This window comes from Dysidea avara, chromosome 1, assembly GCF_963678975.1.
Source record: "Dysidea avara chromosome 1, odDysAvar1.4, whole genome shotgun sequence".
NCBI lineage: Eukaryota > Metazoa > Porifera > Demospongiae > Dictyoceratida > Dysideidae > Dysidea > Dysidea avara.
In genome coordinates this window covers 4,801,816-4,825,393 of record NC_089272.1, presented here as the reverse complement: position 1 = coordinate 4,825,393, position 23,578 = coordinate 4,801,816, and the positions used below count along the sequence as shown (strand labels likewise).

At 38.8% G+C, this 23,578-nt stretch overlaps 1 protein-coding gene across 2 annotated transcripts in view; it reads right to left on the bottom strand.

Annotated features, from left to right (window-relative positions):
* LOC136253801 (uncharacterized) overlaps positions 1–23,578 on the bottom strand; it is a 168,611-nt gene that overhangs the window by 93,634 nt on the left and 51,399 nt on the right. For both annotated transcript variants that reach the window (XM_066046461.1, XM_066046466.1), the window contains exons 4-5: positions 6,468–6,566; positions 4,229–4,330 (exon numbers count right to left, since the gene is read on the bottom strand). In XM_066046461.1, coding sequence (XP_065902533.1) covers positions 4,229–4,330; positions 6,468–6,566 — 201 coding nt within the window. The remainder of the gene's footprint in view (positions 1–4,228; positions 4,331–6,467; positions 6,567–23,578) is intronic.

Sequence of the window (23,578 nt, the reverse complement as noted above, 5' to 3'; positions counted from 1 at the left end):
AGCCAAACTCTCTACAAGGTGACTTCTTCTAGCTGAACTCTCTACAGGGTGATTTGATTGCAGTTGAACTCTCTACATGATAGTTTCTTTGCAGCTGAACTCTCTACGAGGAAACATCTTCTAGCTGATCTCTCTACAGGGTGATATTTTGTAGCTGAAATCTCTACATACAAAGCGACTTCTTCTAGCTGGTCTCTCTACAGGATGACTTGTTTCTAACTGAACTCCCTACAGGGTGATTTGTTCATAGCTGATCTCTCTACAGGGTGAATTGTTTCTAGCTGAACTCTCTACAGGGTGATCTGTTCTGAACTCTCTACAGGGTGATTTGTTTGCAGCTGAACTCTCTACATGGCGGTTTCTTTGTAACTGAACTCTCTACAAGGTGACTTCTTCTAGCTGATTTCTCTACAGGGTGATTTGTTTGCAGCTGAACTATCTACAGGGTGATTTATTTGTAGCTGAACTCTCTACAAGGTGATGTCTTCTAGCTGATCTTTCTACTGGATGACTTGTTTCTAGCTGATCTCTCTACAGGGTGACTTTTTCTAGCTGATCTCTCTACAGTGTGATCTGTTAAGTTTGTAGCTGAGCTCTCTCTTGTTTCTAGCTGATCTCTCTATAGAGTTATAACTTGTTTGTATAGCTGAACTCTTTACAGGGTGGTTTTTTTTTTGATTGGTTGCTGAACTCTCTACACGGTGATTTGTTTGTACTACAGAGTGACTTGTTTGTAGCTGAACTATCTACAGAGTGACTTACTTGTAGCTGAACATTGTATAAAGTAACTTGTTTGTAGCTGAACTCTATAGGGTAGCTAACTTGTTTATATAGATGAACTCTCTACTGGGTAGTTTCTTTGTAGCTGAACTCTCTACACAGTTACTTATTTGTAGCTGAATTCTCTACAGAGTGATTTGTTGTAGCTGAACTCTCTTCAGTGTGACTTGTACTGGTCTGAATCTCTACAGTGATATATTTGTAGCTGAACTCTCTACAGGGTGACTTGCTTGTAGCTGAATTGTCTATAAGATTAACTGTTTGTAGCTTAGCTCCCTACAGAATAACTTGCAATATAATATAAATCCATAATGGAGTAAGTTATAAATGTAGCTGAATGCTCTATTAGGGTGACTGTTACGTAGTTGGCTTTCAAATCATAAAGTAACTCAGTGGTTTGTAATCCGATTCTTCTGTATTACTACAAGGACTTTCTATGATACTTACTCCAGCTAAACACCAATTTTTAGCCAATTGCTCTAAGCAGTTTGCCTGGTAGGCGTGAAAACTAATAGTTTTTTAATTCATAAAAATCGATTGCATAATTGTGACACAGGTTGGGTTTTGTGTCATATCTCGATGGCCTTTAACTGGATTCCCTTCAAACCACAAAAAGGTACTCCTACGATAGTTACTCCATCTACATAGCAATTTTCAGCTCATTCCTTCAAGGGGTTTACCCTGTGGGCATGACAGACCTTCGACCTTATTTTATGCAAATAATCGGTCATAACTCCATGAATATTCATCTGATTCCTACCAAACTTGGTATATCAAATTTCAGCTTGATCAGAGTACGCGTTTGCATTTTATGGCAGATTTTGTAAAGTGTGTGAAAAGTAGAAGAAAAACGAATAAAAAACTCTAACTTTGGCCGCTTGTATCTCGGAAATGGCAGGAGTGATTTTCTTCAAAGTTGGAATGTGGCCTCCTCTGCTTAGCTGGTACGTCTGTAGCAAATTTGATTCCAATCGGATTAGGGATCATAGGGCTACAAAGGTGTGAAAATCACATTTTCTTTCTTCCTGTTAATATACTCACGGTGTGGCGTGCCGGCTTTATGGGCCGCATGACACACTGCCGTGTGTCTTGATATGGATTTGTCAGAGTAGCTATATACAGTACAGCATCCCAAAGAAAAAGATATGTTACGTATGCATGGTCTTGCATTCTTAAGGTGATTTTAAAGAATATTTAAAATTTAGGCTAATGCTTACTAAAATCAAGTGCCCTAGAAACTAAGAACTTACTATTAGTGCTGTAAAGAAGGTTAAAATTATGCAGAAAATAACCTGAAAGCAAATCCAAGCCTAGGAATCCAAGTAACAAATGTTTTCAACAAGTCTTGAAGCTTGAATCTTGGCATGCTTACAATTGTAACACAAAGGTGCACTTTGAGCAGATAATTAACTAGTCTAGTGTGCTTAGGCATGAGGCTATTATGCTCCAAAAATTGAGCATTATGCTTTTGAGCAGTGCTCAAAAAATCACCTATTATGCTTTTGAGAATTGCCCATTATTCCCAAAATTATGCCACCACAATTGGCTAATAATGCCAGTTTATTGCTGTATCAGACTATTTTCATTGATGTTTAAGCTTCAAATAGTCTTGAATTCTTTAGATGGTTGCTGAATTAGAGTATTTGACTTTAATATGACTGCTTTATTAGAGTAAATAATATTCAGTGACTGTTCTATTAGAGATTCTGACTGCTCTATTAGAGTATCTCAATCTTTTTTAACGGAATTGTGCATTCTGCAGATTTTTTTACTGTTAAAGCTTTATAATCACCTCAAAATGCTAGCATAATTCCTGATTTCCACACATACCTATTATGCCCGAAATTATGCTGGCATAATCGCCGCATCCCTAAGTGTGCTTAATATGAGCTCTTGTATTCTTCTCAGAGCACTTTTACATGCAATTTTTAAGGCAAGCTTCTCCCAGGCCACTCCTTAAGGCTTTACAGCACAAGTGCTGAAAGTCTGTAGGACACCTGGTCCTACAGCCCGCTCCTCATTAACTTCATTCACAAAGTCCATTTTCAGTCTACTCTGTTTCGGTCCATTCTGCGTTTTACTAAAACGTACTTGCAGTATAGATGTACAAAATCTATTCACTATTCCATTGGGGACCTGCAAGAAGGCTACTGAAAGCTTTATTAAGTACAAACATACATTTACAGCTACACAGCAAAGCTCTTTGTATTTATAAAAGACAAGTACACAAAAAATTTGGAATTTTCAACTAGAGTAGGGACCATAGCATATCAATAAAAAGTACTGAAACAGGTTGGAGTGTCCATGATATTAAATCACAGTAAAACAATAAAAGTGTTATATCCCTACTGTGCTCAAGATACCATAACGGAAATGCACAGTAGGGATATAACACTTCTTATTGTTTTGCTGTGATGTAATATCATGCACTACTCTAACTTGTTTCAGTACTTTTATCAATGTGCTATGGTCCATACTCTAGTTGAAAATTCCAAATTTTTTCGTGTACTTGTTTGTTAACTTTTTTTATAAATAACTTTATTATGGCTGGTGAACCCATGCAAAACACATCTGAAATGGTGCCTCGTACCCCAACTATATCAATAATCATCTTAAAAGTGCAGCATCCATCATGCTTCGTTGTCTGCTATGTTCAACTCGTTACACAGCAGTATGAATCAAAGACTGTTCGAAAAGCACCTCTGCAATCAAAATATAGACACTATGAAAAATACAGACGATTTCCGTTACGAAGGGAAGCCATTATGTCCTACCGCCAAATTGACACATTTTGCTGTCTACAAGGATAAATGGGACACAAAGCAGGACACTAGTAAGTCCATGAAGAATATACTGCGGTATTCCAAAAGGCACCTCTCGAGCCAAAGCAACGTCGATCAGTTAAAAATCAAGTCTATATCCTTTGTTGTTATCAAGTTACACTCATCTGAAGGCATCGGTAAGTCAGGCAGTCAGTCAAGCAGTCAGTAGAAAATTCTGTTCAATAATTTATTTTTAATTCCGTAGGAACTTGTTGAAAGTATTTCAGGTCAATCTGGAAGCTTTTTTGGGTTTAGTTTTACCTAACCAATGCTGCCTCATCGTTGTCAGGGAACATTGAAGTTGGTTTTTGGGTGATGTTATTTTGTGGGCCACGGCTACTCCTTTGTGGTCCCTCCTATACAGTACATATGATTATGCCCTAATTTCCTGGATGGATACCTCCCTTGTTCACCTACTTTTATATACTTTTTTCCAGGCTTCCCATGTGTTTTCTATTAGCTTTATTTACCATTCCTAACAAGTATGACACGCTTTGTAAAAGCTAATAATGATGTGGCATGTACATATCAAGCAAAGTTTGTTGCTGTTATTAATTGGTGAATTATCTTTATTTACTCAGCTCCTCTATGATACTATCATTACATATCGTGCAATCAAATAATACCTGAGGAACTTTACTGCTGTCAGCATTAGCCACCTTGACAAAGTACTTCACAGTACTAGCACGACCATCCATCACAGCAAAGGTCAGAGGGGTATTACCAGCCTGCAATGACACAACACACTCTCAAAAGAATTATCTGATGAGTTATTTGCAACCAAAAACTGCTCCTTTACAAACTATGATATCATTGTTGATAGATATTACGTATGCATACAATCTATTTTATATTTTATACAGTATAGGGGTTTATGCGTACATATCATGTATCATCACAACTGACTGAAGCTGGTCTATTTTTTGTGTAACAACTAAAGTTAATCCTTTGTAACTGTTTTTTTTTAAATACAAACATATACACATCACATAATTAGCTAGCTATTCAGGTTCCAAACTGTTAGAGCAGGCCAAATCAATTGCCAGATTAAGCAATTTATGATGTCGAAGATGGTGAGATCTTGACCCTCGTAAGCACATTATTGCTGAACAAAGTAAGGAATAGGACAGCTTACACCTAATCCAGAATAATGTCTGACTGTTAGGATGACCGCGTTTTTTGGAAATAAGTGTAGCAAGTCATTTGTAAACTGCAGTTGGTGCCAGTACCACTCCACCACAGCAGGAGAACACTGAAGGAGAAAAAGTACCCCTCTCAACCTCACGAACTCGCTCATCATACATATGCTTTGTCAAGTTCAGCACGGAGAAAGCATTGAGTCAAAGGAGAAGAGGCATAAGAGGAGGCCAAAGTGTTAATACTTTTATATCAAAAATGCCATCCTCCTATCCTGTCCCCAAAAACTCTCAGCACTCACATCAAGGCGGGAAACATCTTCAACATTAGCAGTTCTGTAGTGGAACTGCTCTCCTGACAAAGTCTGTTAAGGTGGTTCAGTGCGAACATTATGACAGACTTCTGACAACAATGCAGCTGTGATATCACGCAATTCATAATCCCTTGTAGTACTTTCATCTGTAAAGTAATGAAGTTGTGGGAGTATTTTACAATGCATTTATACATAGCTTTAATGCCTTGATGCTCCTCCAACAGATGAAGTCATGCACTGACTGCTACTAAGATAAACATTTAATCTTCCACCATCTATTTCCCATTCATTTTTACACCTGCTTTAATTTTTTTGCAGTTGGATGGAAATTGCTTTGTGCAAACGTATAAGGGTCTTCTTTATACAAAATGTCAATACATCTTTTAACATTCCAACAAAAAACCTTATTCCTATCATAAAAATTAATTATCTTAGAATATGCATCCTTTTCTGTTCCAATTTTGTTTTAGTGCGTAGCTGAATACTGTGGCTACTCAATAAGCAGCAAAAACTGACAATAAATTTATCATAAATTTTGGTTAAAATTATTAAAAATATTTTTTACCATCACATTATGCCTCACAATCCTAAGTGAATTAATCTATGATCACACAAATCTACTCAACTGTTCACTGTAATGTAGATAGGCCCCAGCCGACATAGTTTAAAGCATGATAGGTGACTAAAAGGATCAAGCATTAAATTACGTATGTTACAAAGAAATTTTTATGCAAGTTTTAATCAAGCCATTACTCAAGAAAGGAAGTGTTAAACTGATTAAACCTATATACCATCCATCGTATTCATCTACTCATGGGAAGTTCAAAAATCTTTGTTTCATTTCTGTAGCCCCAATGGTTTATGTGTCACGTGCATTTGTTTACAATGTAGTAGACGTAAAAAAAATTGTCGCCATTTCTTCAATAAAACCACCTTCATACGCCTATGCTCGAGTAACTGCAGGGATAAACCATACCTTGATCGATCTGCCAATCCATGGTGAACACCGTAAGCCAAATCCCAACTTTGTATACTAATCCAAACGGAAGTTATGGCAGCTAATCTAAGCACCTGTAGTTTATGCTTATTATATAGTCACTGTACAGATCGATTTCCTTTGCTTTTCCTACTTTCTAGCACTGTAATTCCAAAACTGCTCACCATAATTAACTGAAAATGTGGTGAACCATTCCTTGGACTATGCAGATAATGCTGAGAAAATAAAAAGAAATTCGGAAGTTGTGTGAACTAGACAGGTTTTCGCTGAGATGGTCACATACATATGCAAGTCTCAAACTTATCCAGAGCAAACATTTATCCATGTAGATTATAATTATTTGATAATAAAGAATTCAAAAAATGCACCATTATGCCAATCCATTCGCATATTTGTACAACAATAAATGTATACTCACATTGTTCTTAATATCAACTGACACACCAGCTGCTAGCAATAATTTTATTGCATTAGTCCTACCATTCAAAGCAGCTAAATGCAGTGACGTGTTCCCTACCTGCAATACACAAGAGGGATAACAACATACAATCAAATAATAACATGTCAAATTAATTACATACTAAAGAGTTGATACATTTACATGTACATCTTTTTATAACATAATAGTAATACAAATTATAACTGATTGTATTCTATTCGTTAAGGTATTGTTAAAGTATGATTATTCCTTTTAATGATCACATTGAATAGCTGGCTAGCTGTAGTTCAGCACTGTTAAACCAGGCACAGACCAACAGCCAGTCTTCAGTTGGCTGTTGGCTTGTGCCTGGTGGCTTGTGCCTGGTTTTCAGAAAGTGGTTAGGGAAAACCCATAAGTCTACATGTCTGTCCACATGCCAATGTAAGCATAGAACTTTATGGTATAGATAATAAGCTTTCATCCAATGAGTGAAGGCAGTTTACATACTGTATGTAGTTTGTGATGCTCATGTGTGGCCTGATCACTTTTTGGCTTTGCCTTAACTCTGTGTTTTAGTCATGCATATTTGAAGCAAGAGTAACCAGTCATTGAAACCACTTAATGGGGCTGCACTATGTGCTATAACAGTCAATTGTCAACCAAAATGCAATGTGACAGGCCTTTCAAGCTACAAAAAGCAGGGTAGGCTTAAGTCTATTATGCTCCAAAATCTTCCTATTATTCTTTCTGGCACTTCTTTTTTTATTAACCTATTATGCTCAAATTTATTTCTGAGTCTGTTAGGGTTTTTAAACAAGTGACTGCTCTATTAGAGTAAGTGACTGCTCTATTAGAGTATCTCGATTGTTTTCACTGTTTTTATGCTTGCACTGTTTTGGTAGTAAATCTAAAAGATTTTTACACTACACCACAACAAAACCTTATAATTTTGTACCAATTATTCTTAGAATTCATCCAATTATTCCGGAATATTCCCCAATGCCTTTCAGTACCTATTATTCCCAAAATTATGCCGGAATAATAGACGCATGCCTAAAGCAGGGCCAACAGAGGGGTGGGAAAACAGGGACATTTTTCTCTGGGTTAGATTTTGTTGGGTCCCTTGAAGAAGGCCTCACAGCTAAATTGTTTACACACACACACACACACACACACACACACACACAATAAAAAGAAAGTACAAAAGCACAAATACGTATTCTTTCTACACTCAAAAACACAGGTTTCCTCAGTACCAGTAACAGATAACATCTATTAGCCAATGAGCTCAATAAGATCCATAGTAATCTAGTTCCAGGGGCAGCAGTTCAGTACATGCCACTGCTCATAATATAATCAAGACTACCGGTAGTGTGTCGTGCGGCCCAAGAAGCTGGTGCACCACACCATGAGTATTTTAACAGGAAGAAAGAAAATGTGATTTTCACACCGATGTAGCTCTGTGATGCCTTATCCAATTGAAACCAAATTTGCTACAGAAGTGCCAGACAGATAGGGGAGTCTACATTCCAAATTTGAAGACAATCACTCCAGACATTGCCGAGATGTGAGGGACCAACATTTCATTTTAATGTCTGTTTTTTCTTCTTCATTTTGCACACTTTGCAAAATCCGCCATAAAATATGAATGCATGCTCCAATCGGGCTGAACTTTTGGCACACTTAAAGCACTCATTAGAGCGGAGCTCAGTACCAAATTTGGTAGGAATCAGATGAAATATTCACGGAGTTATGACCGATTATTCGAGTAAAATAAGGTCAAAGGTCTGTCATGCCCACAGGGTAAACCCATTGAAGGAATGAGCTGACAATTGCTATGTACATGGAGTATCTATCGTAGGAGTGCATTTTGTGGTTTGAAATGAATCCATATAAAAACCATCGAGATATGACACTAAACCCAACCCATGTCACAATTACGTGGTTGATTTTTATGAACAAAAAAAACTATTAGTTTTCACGTCTACTAGGCAATAAATAGAACAATGGACTAAAAATTGGTATGTAGCTGGAATAATTATCATAAAAGTCCTTGCAGTAGTACAGAAGAATCGGATTACAAACCCACTCAGTTATGATTCGAAAGCGAACTACGTGTCGCAAAAGAGAGATTGAGATACTCTAATAGAACAGTCACCCTAATAGAGCATTCAGCTGCCAAGATACTATAACAGAACAATCACCATGCAACTACAAATAAATCGCTCTAGCAATTCAGACCATTACAAGTCACCCTGTAGGGAGACCAACTTGAAACCAATTCATCCTGTTGAGAGTTCAGCCACAAACAAACCAGAGTTCAGCTACAAGTAATTAAGTCCCCCTTTGGAGAGCTCAATTAGAAACAAGTCACCCTGTAGAGAGATCAGCTAGAAAAACTCACCCTGTAGAGTGATCAGCTACAAACAAGTCACCAAGTAGAGAGTTCAGCTACAAACAAGCAACCTAAGAAAGTTCGGTCACAAACAAATCACCCTGTAGAGAGTTCAGCTACAAACAAAATATTTTGTAGAAAATTCAGCTACAAACACATCACCCTGTAGATAGATCAGCTAGACACAAGTCACCCTGTAGAGAGATTAGCTAGAAATAATTTATCCTGCATGCTGAGAGATCAGGTCGCCATGTAGAAAGTTCAGCAACAAACAAATCACCCTGTTAGATCTGCTAGAAACAAGTCACCCTGTAGAGAGATTAGCTACCAAACAAATCATACTGTAGAGAGATCGAGTAGTAAAAGTTACCCTGTAGTGTGGAGAGTTCAGCTACAAACAAATCGCTCTGTAGAGAGTTCAAGTTACCCAGCAGAGAGATTAGCTAGAAACAAGTTACATACCTTGTGGAGAGTTCAGCTACAAACAAATCACCCTGTAGAGAGTTCAGCTACAAATAAGCCACCATGCAGAGAGTTCAACTACAAACTTGAGAGATCAGCTACAAACAAGTCACTCTGTAAAGAGATCAACTAGAAACCAGTCACCGTGTAGAGAGTTCAGCTACAAACAAATTACCCTGTTAGATCAGCTAGAAACACATCACCCTGTAGAGAGGTCAGCTACGTATATAGAAACAAGTTGCCCTGTAGAATTCAGCTACCACCCTATCGAGATCAGCTACAAACAAGTCACATTGTAGAGAGATCAACTACGAAAAGTTACCCCAGCTAGAAATAAGTCACCCTGTAGAAAGATCAGCTAGAACCAAGTCACCATGTAGAGAGTTCATCTACAAACAGATCACCCTATAGAGAGATCAGCTAAAAATAAGTCAAGATCACCTAAAGGAATTCACCTTGTAGAGTTCAGCTATAAACAATAACCCTGTAGACTACAAATAAGTCGCCCTGTAGAGAGTTCAGCTAGAAATAAGTCACCCTATAGACAGATCAGCTAAAAGAATTCACCCTGCAGAGAGTTCAGCTACCAAAAAAAATCACCCTGTACAGATCACCCTATAGAAACTTCGGCTATAAACAAGCTACCCTATAGAGATCAACTACAAACAAGTAACCCTGTAGACTAAACAAATCACCCTATAGAGAGATCAGCTAGAAACAAGTCACCCTGTAAGAGATCAGCTAAAAGAAGTCTCCTTGTAGAGAGTTCAGCTACAAAGAAACCACCTTGTAAAGAGTTCAGCTAAAAACAAATCACCCTGCAGAGAGTTCAGCTACAAACAAATCACCGTGAAGAGAGTTTAGCTATATACAAACAATTCACACCGTAGAGAGTTCAGTTACAAAAGCATTACCCTATGGAGAGATCAGCTAGAAACACACCTTGTAGAGAGTTAAGCTACAAACAAATCATCCTGTAGAAAGTTTTGCTACACACAGAGCATCCTGCAGAGAATCCAGCTACCAAAAAAATCACCCTGTACAGATCACCCTATAGAGACTTCAGCTACAAACAAGCTACCCTATAGAGATCAGCTACAAACAAGTAACCCTGTAGACTAAACAAATCATCCTATAGAGAGATCAGCTAGAAACAAATCACCCTGTAGAGAGTTCAGCTACAAAGAAACCACCCTGTAGAGAGTTCAGCTACAAACAAATCACCCTGCAGAGAGTTCAGCTACAAACAAATCACCCTGAAGAGAGTTCAGCTACAAACAACTCACACTGTAGAGAGTTCAGCTACACAAAAGTCACCCTATGGAGGGATCAGCTAGAAACAAGTCACCCTGTAGAGAGATCAGCTAGAAGAAGTTACTTTGTAGAGAGTTCAACTAAATTACACTGTTGATAGTTCAGCCACAAACAAGTTACCCTATAGAGAGATCAGGTCACCCTGTAGAGAGATCAGCTAGAAGAAATCACCCTGTAGAAAGCTCAGCTACAAACAAGTTACCCTATAATTATAGAGATCAGCTATAAACAGGTCTCCCTGTAGAGAATTCAGCTACAAACAAATCACCCTGTAGATATTTCAGCTACAAACGGATCACCCTGTAAAGAGTAGGGATGCCACTACATAGAATTTTTTTATGTCATATGTCATGGAGATTTATGTCACGACATGTCATATGTCACAACATAAGCAATTCTTAGTTCTGCAACACTTTTTACTTATGAGATGATTTAAGTCTGCAAAACAACTTAAACATTAGCGATATCTTAACAACTGCAGCATTAACAACAACACTGCTCAACTTATTCATATTTTTCTCCTTCCATCTACATCATAATGAATGAAAAAGTGGGCATTATTAGGAAATATTTATGACACAACATAAAGAAATCTATGTCATATCATATCATGGAACTTTATGTCACAACATGTCATATGTCACAACTATCATGGCATCCCAAGTAGAGAGATCAACTAGAAACCAGTGACCTGTAGAGAGTTCAGCTACAAAAACAAATCACCCTTTAGATAGACCAGCGACAAAGCAACCCTGTAGAGAGATCAGCTAGAAACAAATCACCCTGTAGAGTGTTCAGCTACTGTGTAAACAAGTTGTTCGGTGTAGAGATCGGCTAGAAACAAGGAGAGATCAGCTAGAAACAAGTCACCCTGTAGAGACATCAGCTAGAAACAAATCACCTTGTAGAGAGTTCAGCTACAAACAAAATCACCTTGTAGAGATTTCAGTCACAAACAAATTACCCACCCTGTAAAGACTTCATCTACAAACAAATCACCCTGTATAGAGAGTTTAACTACAAATAGATAACCCTGCAGAGAGTTCAGCTAGAAACCAAGACACCCTGTAGAGAGAATCCTGTAGAGAGTTCATCCACAAGCAAATCACCCTGTAGAGAGTTGAGCTACATTTCAAGTACCCAGTAGAGAGATCAGCTGCAAACAAGTTATCCTGTAGGGAATAATTGACATGCAATAAAAATAATTTGTATATTACTGATAAAATCAGATTTATTAAAATCTACTTCATCTTTTTATTCTTCCTGTGGTAAAGAACAAAAGATAGCTTAAAAAGCCCCAAAGCCAGCCTATGGCCAGCTTTGGAGTATACAAACACAAAGAGAAGTGATATCTAATCCAAAACAGCCAAGTTATAAAAAAAGAATGCGGCCCTCAAAAAGGCTATGGTGAAAAAAGATGTGAAATCCAAGGTGATGGCCAAGAAATGGCGGTAATGGTAGGTTAATGGTAAAAATTTCGATAATGACAATTCAGGTGAATTTTGTGCCAAGACCAAGCGGCACAAAATTCCCCTGAATTGTCGTTATTAAATTTTTACCATTAACCTACCATCACACTCATTTCTTGGCCGCCACTTTGGATTTCACATCTTTTTTCACCATAGCCTTTTAGAGGGCTACACTCGTTTTTTGATTAGATATTATCTAATCCAAAACAGCCAAGCTGTAAAAAAAGGAGAGTGGCCCTCAAAAAGGCTATAGTAGAAAAAGATGTAAAATCCAAGGTGGCCGCCAAGAAATGGCTGTGATGGTATGTTAATGGTAAAAATTTTAATAACGGCAATTCAGATGAATTTGGTGCCAAGCTTTCCACCATAGCCTTTTTGAGGGCCGCACTCCTTTTTTTACAGCTTGGCTGTTTTGGATTAGATTTCACTTCTTTTTGTATTTGCATACCCCAAAGCCGGCCACAGGCCGGTATTGGGGCTTTTAACCTATCTTTTTTTCTTTACCACACAGGAAGAAGAAAAAAAGATGAAGCAGATTTTACAAATACTTTAATTCTGAAATGTACAAATTATTATATATACTACATATATTTATTACTTGTCAATTAATCCCTACAGGATAACTTTTTTGCAGCTGATCTCTCTACTGGGTGACTTGAAATGTAGCTGAACTCTCTACAGGGTGATTTGTTCGCAGCTGAACTCTCTACAAGGTAACTTCTTCTAGCTGATCTCTCTACAGGGTGATTTGTTTGTTGCTGATTTCTCTAGGGTGATTTGTTTGCAGCTGAACCCTCTACATGATGGTTTCTTTGTAGCTGAACTTTCTACAAAGTAAGTTCTTCTAGCTGATCTCTTTACAGGGTGAATTGCTTGTAGCTGAACTCTCTACAGGGCGATCTGTTTGTAGATGAACTCTCTACATGATGGTTTCTTTGTAGCTGAACTCTCTACAAGGTGTCTTCTTCTAGCTGATCTCTCTACAGGGTAAATTGTTTGTATCTGAACTCTCTACAGGGTGATCTGTTTGTAGCTGACCTCTCTACAGGGTGATTTGTTTGCAGCTGAACTCTCTACATAATGCTTTCTTTGTAGCTGAACTCTCTACAAGGTAACTCTTCTAGCTGATCTCTCTACAGGATGACTTGTTTCTAGCTGAACTATCTGCAGGGTGTTTTTTTTGTAGCTGAACACTCTACAAGGTGATTCTTCTAGCTGATCTCTCTACAGGATGACTTGTTTCTAGCTGAACTCTCTACATGATGGTTTTTTTTTGTAGCTGAACTCTCTACAAGGTAACTTGTTCTAACTGATCTGTCTACAAGGTGACTTGTTTCTAGCTGATCTCTCTACAGGGTGATATGTTTGTAGCTGAACTCTCTACAGGATGATTCGTTTGCAGCTGAACTCACTACATGGTGATTTCTTTGTGGCTGAACTCTCTACAAGGTGATTTGTTTGCAGCTGAACTCTGTACATGGTGGTTATTTTGTAGCTGAACTCTCTACAAGGTGACATCTTCTAGATGATCTCTGTACAGGATGACTTGTTTCTAGCTGAACTCTCTACAGGGTGATCTGTTCATAGCTGAACTCTCTACAGGGTAATTTGTTTGCAGCTGAACTCTCTACATGATGGTTTCTTTGTAGCTGAACTCTCTACAAGGTAACTTCTTCTAGCTGATCTGTCTACATGGTGACTTGTTTCTAGCTGATCTCTCTACAGGGTGATTTGTTTGTAGCTGATCTCTCTACAGGATGATTTGTTTGTAGCTGAACTCTCTACATGGTAGTTTCTTTGTAGCTGAACTCTCTACAAGGTGACTTCTTCTAGCCGAACTCTCTATAGGGTGATCTTTTCGTAGCTGAATTCTCTACATGATGGTTTCTTTGTAGCTGAATTCTCTACAAGGTAAATTCTTTTCTCTAGCTGATCTCTCTACAGGGTAAATTGTTTGTAGCTGAACACTCTACAGGGTGATTGTTTGCAGCTGAACTCTCTACAGGGTGATTGTTTGCAGCTGAACTCTCTACAGGGTGGTTCTTTGTAGCTGAACCCTCTACAAAGGGACTTCTTCTAGCTGATCTCTCTACAGGGTGACTTGTTTCTGGCTGAACTGTCTATAAGATTAACTGTTTGTAGCTGAGCTCCTTGTAGAATAACTTGCAATGTAATATAATTCTATAATGGAGTAAGTTATAAACGTAGCCGAATGCTCTATTAGGGTGACTGTTCTATTAGAGTATCTCGATCTCGCATTTGCTACACGTATTTATTTATTATCAATTTACCACGAGGGAAGGAACAGTACAAAAGGCAAGCCTGTACAAGGTACTGTCCTAATACAAACACATGCAACCACTAAACAAAACACACACAAAATAACACTTACAAAACAAAACAAATCAACAACAATTATACCTACATCTACCAAACAATAAATCAAAAACAATAAATTACATTTAAAAATTACAACAGAAATGTCTGTAAATAGCATGGTGAGAAACAGAACGGCTCTCAATTCCCAGAATACTGATTGGTACTTTGTTCTACACAAAACAAACACGGACAAAATAAGAGTATCTAATCAAAAACAGCTAAGCTGTAAAAAAAGGTGCGGCCCTAAAAGGCCATGGTGAAAAAAGATGTGAAATCCAAGGTGGCGGCCAAGAAATGGCTGTGATGGTAGGTTAATGGTAAAAATTTTAATAACGACAATTCAGGTGAATTTGGTGCCGCTTGGTCTTGGCACAAAATTCACCCGAATTGTCGTTATTAAAATTTTTACCATCACAGCCATTTCTTGGCCGCCACCTTGGATTTCACATCTTTTTTCACCATGGCCTTTTGGGGCCGCACCTTTTTTACAGCTTAGCTGTTTTTGATTAGATTTCACTTCTTTTTGTATTTGTATACCCCAAAGCCAGCCTATGGCCGGTTTTGGGACTTTTTAAAACTATCTTTTTTTTCTTTACCACAGGAAGAAGAAAAGATAAAGCAGATGTACTTTAAATATTTTAAATGTATACAAATTATATATATGACTTATATAAAATACATAATATTATATTTATTACAGAACTCTCCATGGTGGTTTCTTTTTAACTGAACACTCTACAAAGTGACTTCTTCTAGCTGATATTTCTACAGGGTGATTTGTTTGTAGCTGAACTCTCTTCATGATGGTTTCTTCACAGCTGAACATTCTACAAGATAACTTCTTCTAGCTGATGTCTCTACAGGGTCACTTGTTTGTAGTTGAACTCTCTACATTATGGTTTCTTTGTAGCTGAACTCTCTACAAAGTAACTTCTTCTAGTTGATGTCTCTACAGGGTCAGCTGAACTCTCTACATGGTGGTTTCTTTGGAACTGAACTCTCTACAATGTGGCTTCTTCTAGCTGATATTTCTACAGGATTAGTTTGTACTGTAGCTGAACTCTCTACATGGTGGTTTCTTTGCAGCTGAACTCTCTACAAGGTAACTTCTTCTAGCTGATGTCTCTACAGTGTCACTTGTTTGTAGTTGAACTCTCTACATGATGGTTTCTTTGTAGTTGAACTCTCAACAAAGTAACTTCTTCTAGCTGATGTCTCTACAGGGTCACTAGTTTGTAGCTGAGCTCTCTACATGGTGGTTTCTTTGTAACTGAACTCTCTACAAGGTGATTTCTTCTAGCTGATCTTTCTACAAGGTGATTTGTTTATAGTTGAACTCTCTACATGATGGTTTCTTTGCAGCTGAACTCTCTACAAGGTAACTTCTTTAGCTGACCTCTGTACAGGGTGAATTGTTTGTAGCTGGGCTCTCTACAAGGTAACTTCTTTAGTTGATCTCTGTACAGGGTGATTTGTTTGTAGCTGAACTCTCTACAGGTGATTTGTTTGCAGCTGAACTCTCTACATGATGGTTTCTTTGTAGCTGAACTCTCCACAAGGTAATTTCTTCTATCTGATCTCTGTACAGGGTGAATTGTTTGTAGCTGAACTCTCTACAAGGTAACTTCTTCTAGCTGATCTCTCTATACAGGGTGATTTGTTTGTAGCTGAACTCTCTACAGGTGATTTGTTTGCAGCTGAACTCTCTACATGATGGTTTCTTTGTAGCTGAACTCTCCACAAGGTAATTTCTTCTATCTGATCTCTGTACAGGGTGATTTGTTTGTAGCTGAACTCTCTACAGGTGATTTGTTTGCAGCTGAACTCTCTACATGATGGTTTCTTTGTAGCTGAACTCTCCACAAGGTAATTTCTTCTATCTGATCTCTGTACAGGGTGAATTGTTTGTAGCTGGGCTCTCTACAAGGTAACTTCTTTAGTTGATCTCTGTACAGGGTGATTTGTTTGTAGCTGAACTCTCTACAGGTGATTTGTTTGCAGCTGAACTCTCTACATGATGGTTTCTTTGTAGCTGAACTCTCCACAAGGTAATTTCTTCTATCTGATCTCTGTACAGGGTGAATTGTTTGTAGCTGAACTCTCTACAAGGTAACTTCTTCTAGCTGATCTCTCTATACAGGGTGATTTGTTTGTAGCTGAACTCTCTACAGGTGATTTGTTTGCAGCTGAACTCTCTACATGATGGTTTCTTTGTAGCTGAACTCTCCACAAGGTAATTTCTTCTATCTGATCTCTGTACAGGGTGAATTGTTTGTAGCTGGGCTCTCTACAAGGTAACTTCTTTAGTTGATCTCTGTACAGGGTGATTTGTTTGTAGCTGAACTCTCTACAGGTGATTTGTTTGCAGCTGAACTCTCTACATGATGGTTTCTTTGTAGCTGAACTCTCCACAAGGTAATTTCTTCTATCTGATCTCTGTACAGGGTGAATTGTTTGTAGCTGAACTCTCTACAAGGTAACTTCTTCTAGCTGATCTCTCTATACAGGGTGATTTGTTTGTAGCTGAACTCTCTAAAGGTGATTTGTTTGTAGCTGAAATCTCTACATGGTGGTTTCTTTGCAACTGAACTCTCTACAAGGTGACTTCTTCTAGCTGATCTTTCTACAGGGTGATTTGTTTGTAACTGAATTCTCTACAAAGAACTTCTTCAAACTTATCTCTGTACAGGGTGAATTGTTTGTAGCTGAACTCTCTACATGATGGTTTCTTTGTACCTGAATTCTCTAAAAGGTAACTTCTTCTAGCTGATCTTTCTACAGGGTGATTTGTTTGTAGCTGAAATCTCTACATGACGGTTTCTTTGTAGCTGAATTCTCTAAAAGGTAACTTCTTCTAGCTGATCTTTCTACAGGGTGATTTGTTTGTAGCTGAATTCTCCACAAGGTAATTTGGTTGCAGCTGAACTCTCTACAAGGTGATTTCTTGTAGTTGAGCTCTCTACAAGGTGACTTCTTCTAGCTGAACTCTCTACAGAGTGATCTTTTCGTAGCTGAAACTCTCCAAAGGGTGATTTGTTTGCAGCTGAACTCTCTACATGATGGATTCTTTGTAGCTGAACTCTCTACAAGGTGACTTCTTCTTGCTGAACTCTCTACAGAGTAAATTGTTTGTAGCTGATCTCTCTACATGATAGTTTCTGTGTAGCTGAACTCTCTACAAGGTAACTTCTTCTAGCTGATGTCTCTACAGGGTCACTTGTTTGTAATTGAACTCTCTACATGATGGTTTCTTTGTAGCTGAACTCTCTACAAAGTAACTTCTTCTAGCTGATGTCTCTACAGGGTCACTAGTTTGTAGCTGAACTCTCTACATGGTGGTTTCTTTGTAACTGAACTCTCTACAAGGTGACTTCTTCTAGCTGATCTTTCTACAGGGCGATTTGTTTGTAGCTGAATTCTCCACAAGGAAATTTGGTTGCAACTGAACTCTCTACATGGTGATTTCTTGTAGCTGAGCTCTCTACAAGGTGACTTCTTCTAGCTGAACTCTCTACAGAGTCGTAGCTGAAACTCTCTACAGGGTGATTTGTTTGCAGCTGAACTCTCTACGCGATGGATTCTTTGTAGCTGAACTCTCTATACAAGGTGACTTCTTCTTGCTGAACTCTCTACAGGGTGATCTTTTTGTAGATGATCTCTCTACAGAGTGATTTGCTTGCAGCTGACCTCTCTACATGATAGTTTCTTTGTAGCTGAACTCTCTACAAGGTAACTTCTTCTAGCTGATGTCTCTACAGGGTCACTTGTTTGTAATTGAACTCTCTACATGATGGTTTCTTTGTAGCTGAACTCTCTACAAAGTAACTTCTTCTAGCTGATGTCTCTACAGGGTCACTAGTTTGTAGCTGAACTCTCTACATGGTGGTTTCCTTGTAACTGAACTCTCTACAAGGTGACTTCTTCTAGCTGATCTTTCTACAGGGTGATTTGTTTGTAGCTGAACTCTCTACAAAGAACTTCTTCAAAATGATCTCAGTACAAAGTGAATTGTTTGTAGCTGAACTCTCTACAAGGTAACTTCTTCTAGCTGATCTCTATACAGAGTGACTTGTTTGTAGCTGAACTCTCTACATGATGGTTTCTTTGTAGATGAATTCTCTAAAAGGTAACTTCTTCTAGCTGATCTTTCTACAGGGCGATTTGTTTGTAGCTGAATTCTCCACAAGAAAATTTGGTTGCAGCTGAACTCTCTACATGGTGATTTCTTGTAGCTGAGCTCTCTACAAGGTGACTTCTTCTAGCTGAACTCTCTACAGAGTCGTAGCTGAAACTCTCTACAGGGTGATTTGTTTGCAGCTGAACTCTCTACGCGATGGATTCTTTGTAGCTGAACTCTCTGTACAAGGTGACTTCTTCTTGCTGAACTCTCTACAGGGTGAATTGTTTGTAGCTGATCTCTCTACATGATAGTTTCTTTGTAGCTGAATTCTCTACAAGGTAACTTCTTCTAGCTGATCTTTCTACAGAGCAATTTGTTTGTAGCTGATTTCTCTACAGGATGATTTGTTTGCAGCCAAACTCTCTACATGGTGGTTTATTTGTAGCTGAACTCTCTACAAGGTGACTTCTTCTAGCTGAACTCTCTACAGGGTGATCTTTTTGTAGATGATCTCTCTACAGAGTGATTTGTTTGCAGCTGACCTCTCTACATGATGGTTTCCTTGTAGCTGAACACTCTACAAGGTAACTTCTTCTAGCTGATCTCTCTACAGGGTGAACTGTTTGTAGCCGAACTCTCTGCAGGGTGATTTAAACGCTCTACAGGGTGATTTCTTTGCAGCTGAACTCTCTACATGATGGTTTATTTGTAACTGAACTCTCTACAAGGTAAGTTCTTCTAGCTGATCTTTCTACAGGGCGGTTTGTTTGTAGCTAAATTCTCTACAGGGTGATTTATTTGCAGCTGAACTCTCTATAAGGTGAATTCTTCTAGCTGAACTCTCTGCAGGGTGATCTTTTCGTAGCTGAACTCTCTCCAGGGTGATTTTTTCAGCTGAACTCTCTACATGATGGTTTCTTTGTAGCTGAACTCTCTACAAGGCGACTTCTTTTAGCTGATTTCTCTACAGGGTGATTTGTTTGCAGCTGAACTCTCTACATGGTGCATAGTTTCTTTGTAACTGAACTCTCTACAAGGTAACTTCTTCTAGCTGATCTCTCTACAGGGTGATTTGTTTCTAGGTGAACTCTCTACAGGGTGACTTGCCTGTAGCTGAATTGTTTATCAGATTAACTGGTTGTAGCTGAATTCCCTACAGAATAACTTGCAATGTAATATAATTCTTTAATGGAGGAAGTTATAAATGTAGCCGAATGCTCTATTAGGGTGACTGTTGTATTAGAGTATCTCGATCTCGCATTTGCAACACGTAGTTGGCTTTCGAATCCTGACTCAGTGGTTTGTAATCCGATTCTTCTGTACTACTGCAAGGACTTTCTATGATGATTATTCCAGCTACACACCGATTTTCAGCTCATTGCTCTAGGCAGTTTGCCTGGTACGCGTGAAAACTAATAGTTTTTTTATTCATAAAAATCGATCGCGTAATTGTGACACAGGTTGGGTTTTGTGTCATATCTCCATGGTCTTTATCTCGATTCTTTTCAAACCACAAAAAGGCACTCCTACGATGGTTACTCCATCTACATAGCAATTTTCAACTCATTCCTTCAAGGGGTTTACCCTGTGGGCGTGACAGACCTTCGATCATATTTTACGCGAATAATCGGTCATAACTCCGTGAATGTCCATCGGATTCCTACCAAAGTTGATACTGAGATCCGTCTTAATGAGCCCTTCAAGTGTGCCAAATTTTAGCCCAATTGGAGTACGCATTCGTGTTTTATGGCGGATTTTGCGAAGTGTGCGAAATGAAGAAGTAGAAGAAGAAAAAAACGAAGAAATTAAAACGAAATTTTGTCCGCTCGTATCTCGGAAGTGGCTGGACCGATTTTCTTCAAATTTGGTATGTAGACTCCCATAACTTGCCGGCACGTATGTAGCAAATGTGGTTCCAATCGAATAAGGGATCACAGAGCTACATAGGTGCGAAAATTGCGTTTTCTTTCTTCCTGTTAATATACTCACGGTGTGGCGCGCCGGATTTTTGGGCCGCACGACACACTATCGTGTGTCTTGATCGTCTAGCATTGATTGATGAAGGTGGGAGTATGAGGGTAAGATGATGGCTACGCGTAGGCATAGTGTTGTATGTACAATAGTTTGAAAACTTAATAGAACCAGCATGACGAATGTCTTGAAGAGCACACACTGACAAATAGTCCCACCTGGCAGATAAGGATGATAAACACAGCTTTCTATAGCACACACATCATGAGGAATAGACCAAGAGTGCGTAATTTGGTTCCAGTGACTGCCACAAACCCACCGTGCAGCACGCCTCTGAACAGCTTCTAACAGGTTCACATCTTTCACAGCATGAGGAGACCAAACCACGCAAGCGTACTCCAACAGTAGCCCAATCATAGCTTTGTAAGCTGTAGCTATATTTGGCTTCTGAATCACACCCCCAACATAGTACGTCGTAAAACATTCAAAACCCTGGTGGCCTTTGAGGCAGCAAATTGACACTGGGAGGACCACTGCAATTTATCATTTATATGGATACCCAGGTATTTCACAAGATTGGTCCCCCGAACTGGTTGACTGTCAATAAGATAAGTAAAGGAAATTGGCTTCCTCTTGTTCGTGATGGATAAAGCCTCACACTTTTGGGGACTCAGATTACGTTGCCACTGTTTACACCATGCCAGTATAGCCGAAAGATCATCCTGTAGCAGCTGGTAATCCCCCACTGATTTCACATTAAAATAAAGTAACACATCATCAGCAAACAGCTTCAATTTACACACCTTGGGTATTGTAGTTAAATCATCCACATAAAGCAAGAACAATAGTGGACCCAAAACAGATCCCTGCGGCACTCCAGTAGTAACTGAAGTCCAATCAGAATAAGTACCATTCACAACAACCCTTTGAAACCTCTTGGTAAGGAAGAATCTCACCCACTCCAACAAATTACCACATATCCCAAGGGACTCCAGTTTCAAGAGTAGGCGTTCATGTGGAACAGAATCGAATGCTTTTGCATAGTCCAAAAACAAACAATGAATAGACTCACAATGCTCCAATGACAGAGACCAGTCATCTACAGCTTGAAGTAATAAAGTTACTGTAGAACAATTCCGCTGAAAGCCGTATTGGTGGTGGCTCAATAAACCATTTTTCCTTAAAGCAGAATATAATTGTTGATGTATTATACTCTCCAAAACCTTCACAACAACTGAGGTCAGAATAATGCGACGATAATTTTTTGGGAGATGTCTATCATTACGCTTATGAACAGGAACAATGTTTGCAGAAATCCAATCAAAAGGTAATGATCCTGACATAACGGACTTATTCATCACTTTGCTCAATGAAGAACACACATGATCAGCTGTTAATTTTAGCATACGAGGGGTAATACAGTCGGAGCCACAAGACTTTGTAATATCCAGAGAACACAACTCACTAAGAACATCATCTGCTGTAATTATGACCAAATCAATAATGCTGGTTGGTGAAACCTTTGACTTGAGTCAGATGTGTGCTCTTTTGTAAAAACAGAACAAAAGTATTGGTTAAAAACACTTACCTTGTCAGCATCACTAGCAACATCGCACCCAGCATGAGACAATAGAGGAATTGGTGATCTGAACCTTTTAATTGAGTTAATCCAACGCCAAAATCTCTTAGGATTAGAATGATAGTCACCAGAAACAGAAACTGAATGTTTAATAGTATCATCCCGACAGCACTTGCGCACAGCATTACTAAGCTTCTTGTATTTCTCATGAAGTGTTAAAGTAGGATTACTCTTATACGCACGATACAATCTCCGCTTTTTGTGAATCAGTTCAATGGTTGAGTGAGAAAACCAATGCTTAAGCTTCTGCTTACTCCATTTTACTGATGGGATAACTTGATAAATTGCAGCAAGGAAGAGATCTTTCCACTGCAGCCAGCACTGATCAATATCTGCATCAAAATCTATGACATCCCAAGGAATATGTGAGGACACCTCATTGAGATAATCAAGATTAACATCCTTATACTTAAAGTAATAGTCGATTTCATGGTGTCTGAGGGGGCAAAGTAGTAAGCAATGTGAAATAAACAGCATCGTGATCACAGCCATGAAGGATAGCCCCCACAGAGATGCTTGGAACAAAATTAGGTTTATTAGTCAAAAACAAGTCCAAAATGTGTTCACTACGAGTTGGATAGCACACCAGCTGGCTGAGTGAGTGATCTTCAATAAAATTGCATAAAATACTGGCAACAGGAGAACTCATTGAAGGCACTGTCAAACTCCAATCTATTTCGGGGACATTAAAGTCACCACACAAATCAGTGGAAGACTGGATGATGTAGCAAAAGAGATGGAAGTCATGAGTTGCTGCAAACTATCCATGGAAGAATCTGGAGGACGATAAAAGGTAACAAAGTTAACCTTACCTCCAGAAGTAAGCAGTTCCAACCATAGCATCTCACAATCAGACTCAAGATCTCTGTGACGAGATGAAGTAAGTGAGGTCTTTACCAGTACCAAAAGTCCACCGCCATACCGATTTCGGTCTCTACAAAAAAGTGTATCTATCCAAAACAACCAGAGCATCAGGGATAGTCTGGTCAAGGAACGTCTCAGTTACTGACACCACATCAAACAGGTGAGCACAGATGAAAGCTACAAAGTCCAGTCTCTTAGCTGTAATGCTCTGAGCATTAAAACACACACAAGACAGTCCTGGATGAGGTGTGGTTGAGACTTGGTGGGAAGTCAAACGACATACAGAACAAAACCAAGGGTCATCACTGGGATTTGCCAACATTTCATTATAATCACTTATTGTCAGGGAACAGTCACAAGTCACATACACCCACATGTCACACTGGTCACACTGGATTGCTGGATCACTGTCCAGGACCTCTCTTTGACACGTTCGATAGGGGAAGGTGGCACTGGGTCCAGGGTTTAAGTGTATGTCGCCAGAGAGCAGTAGAA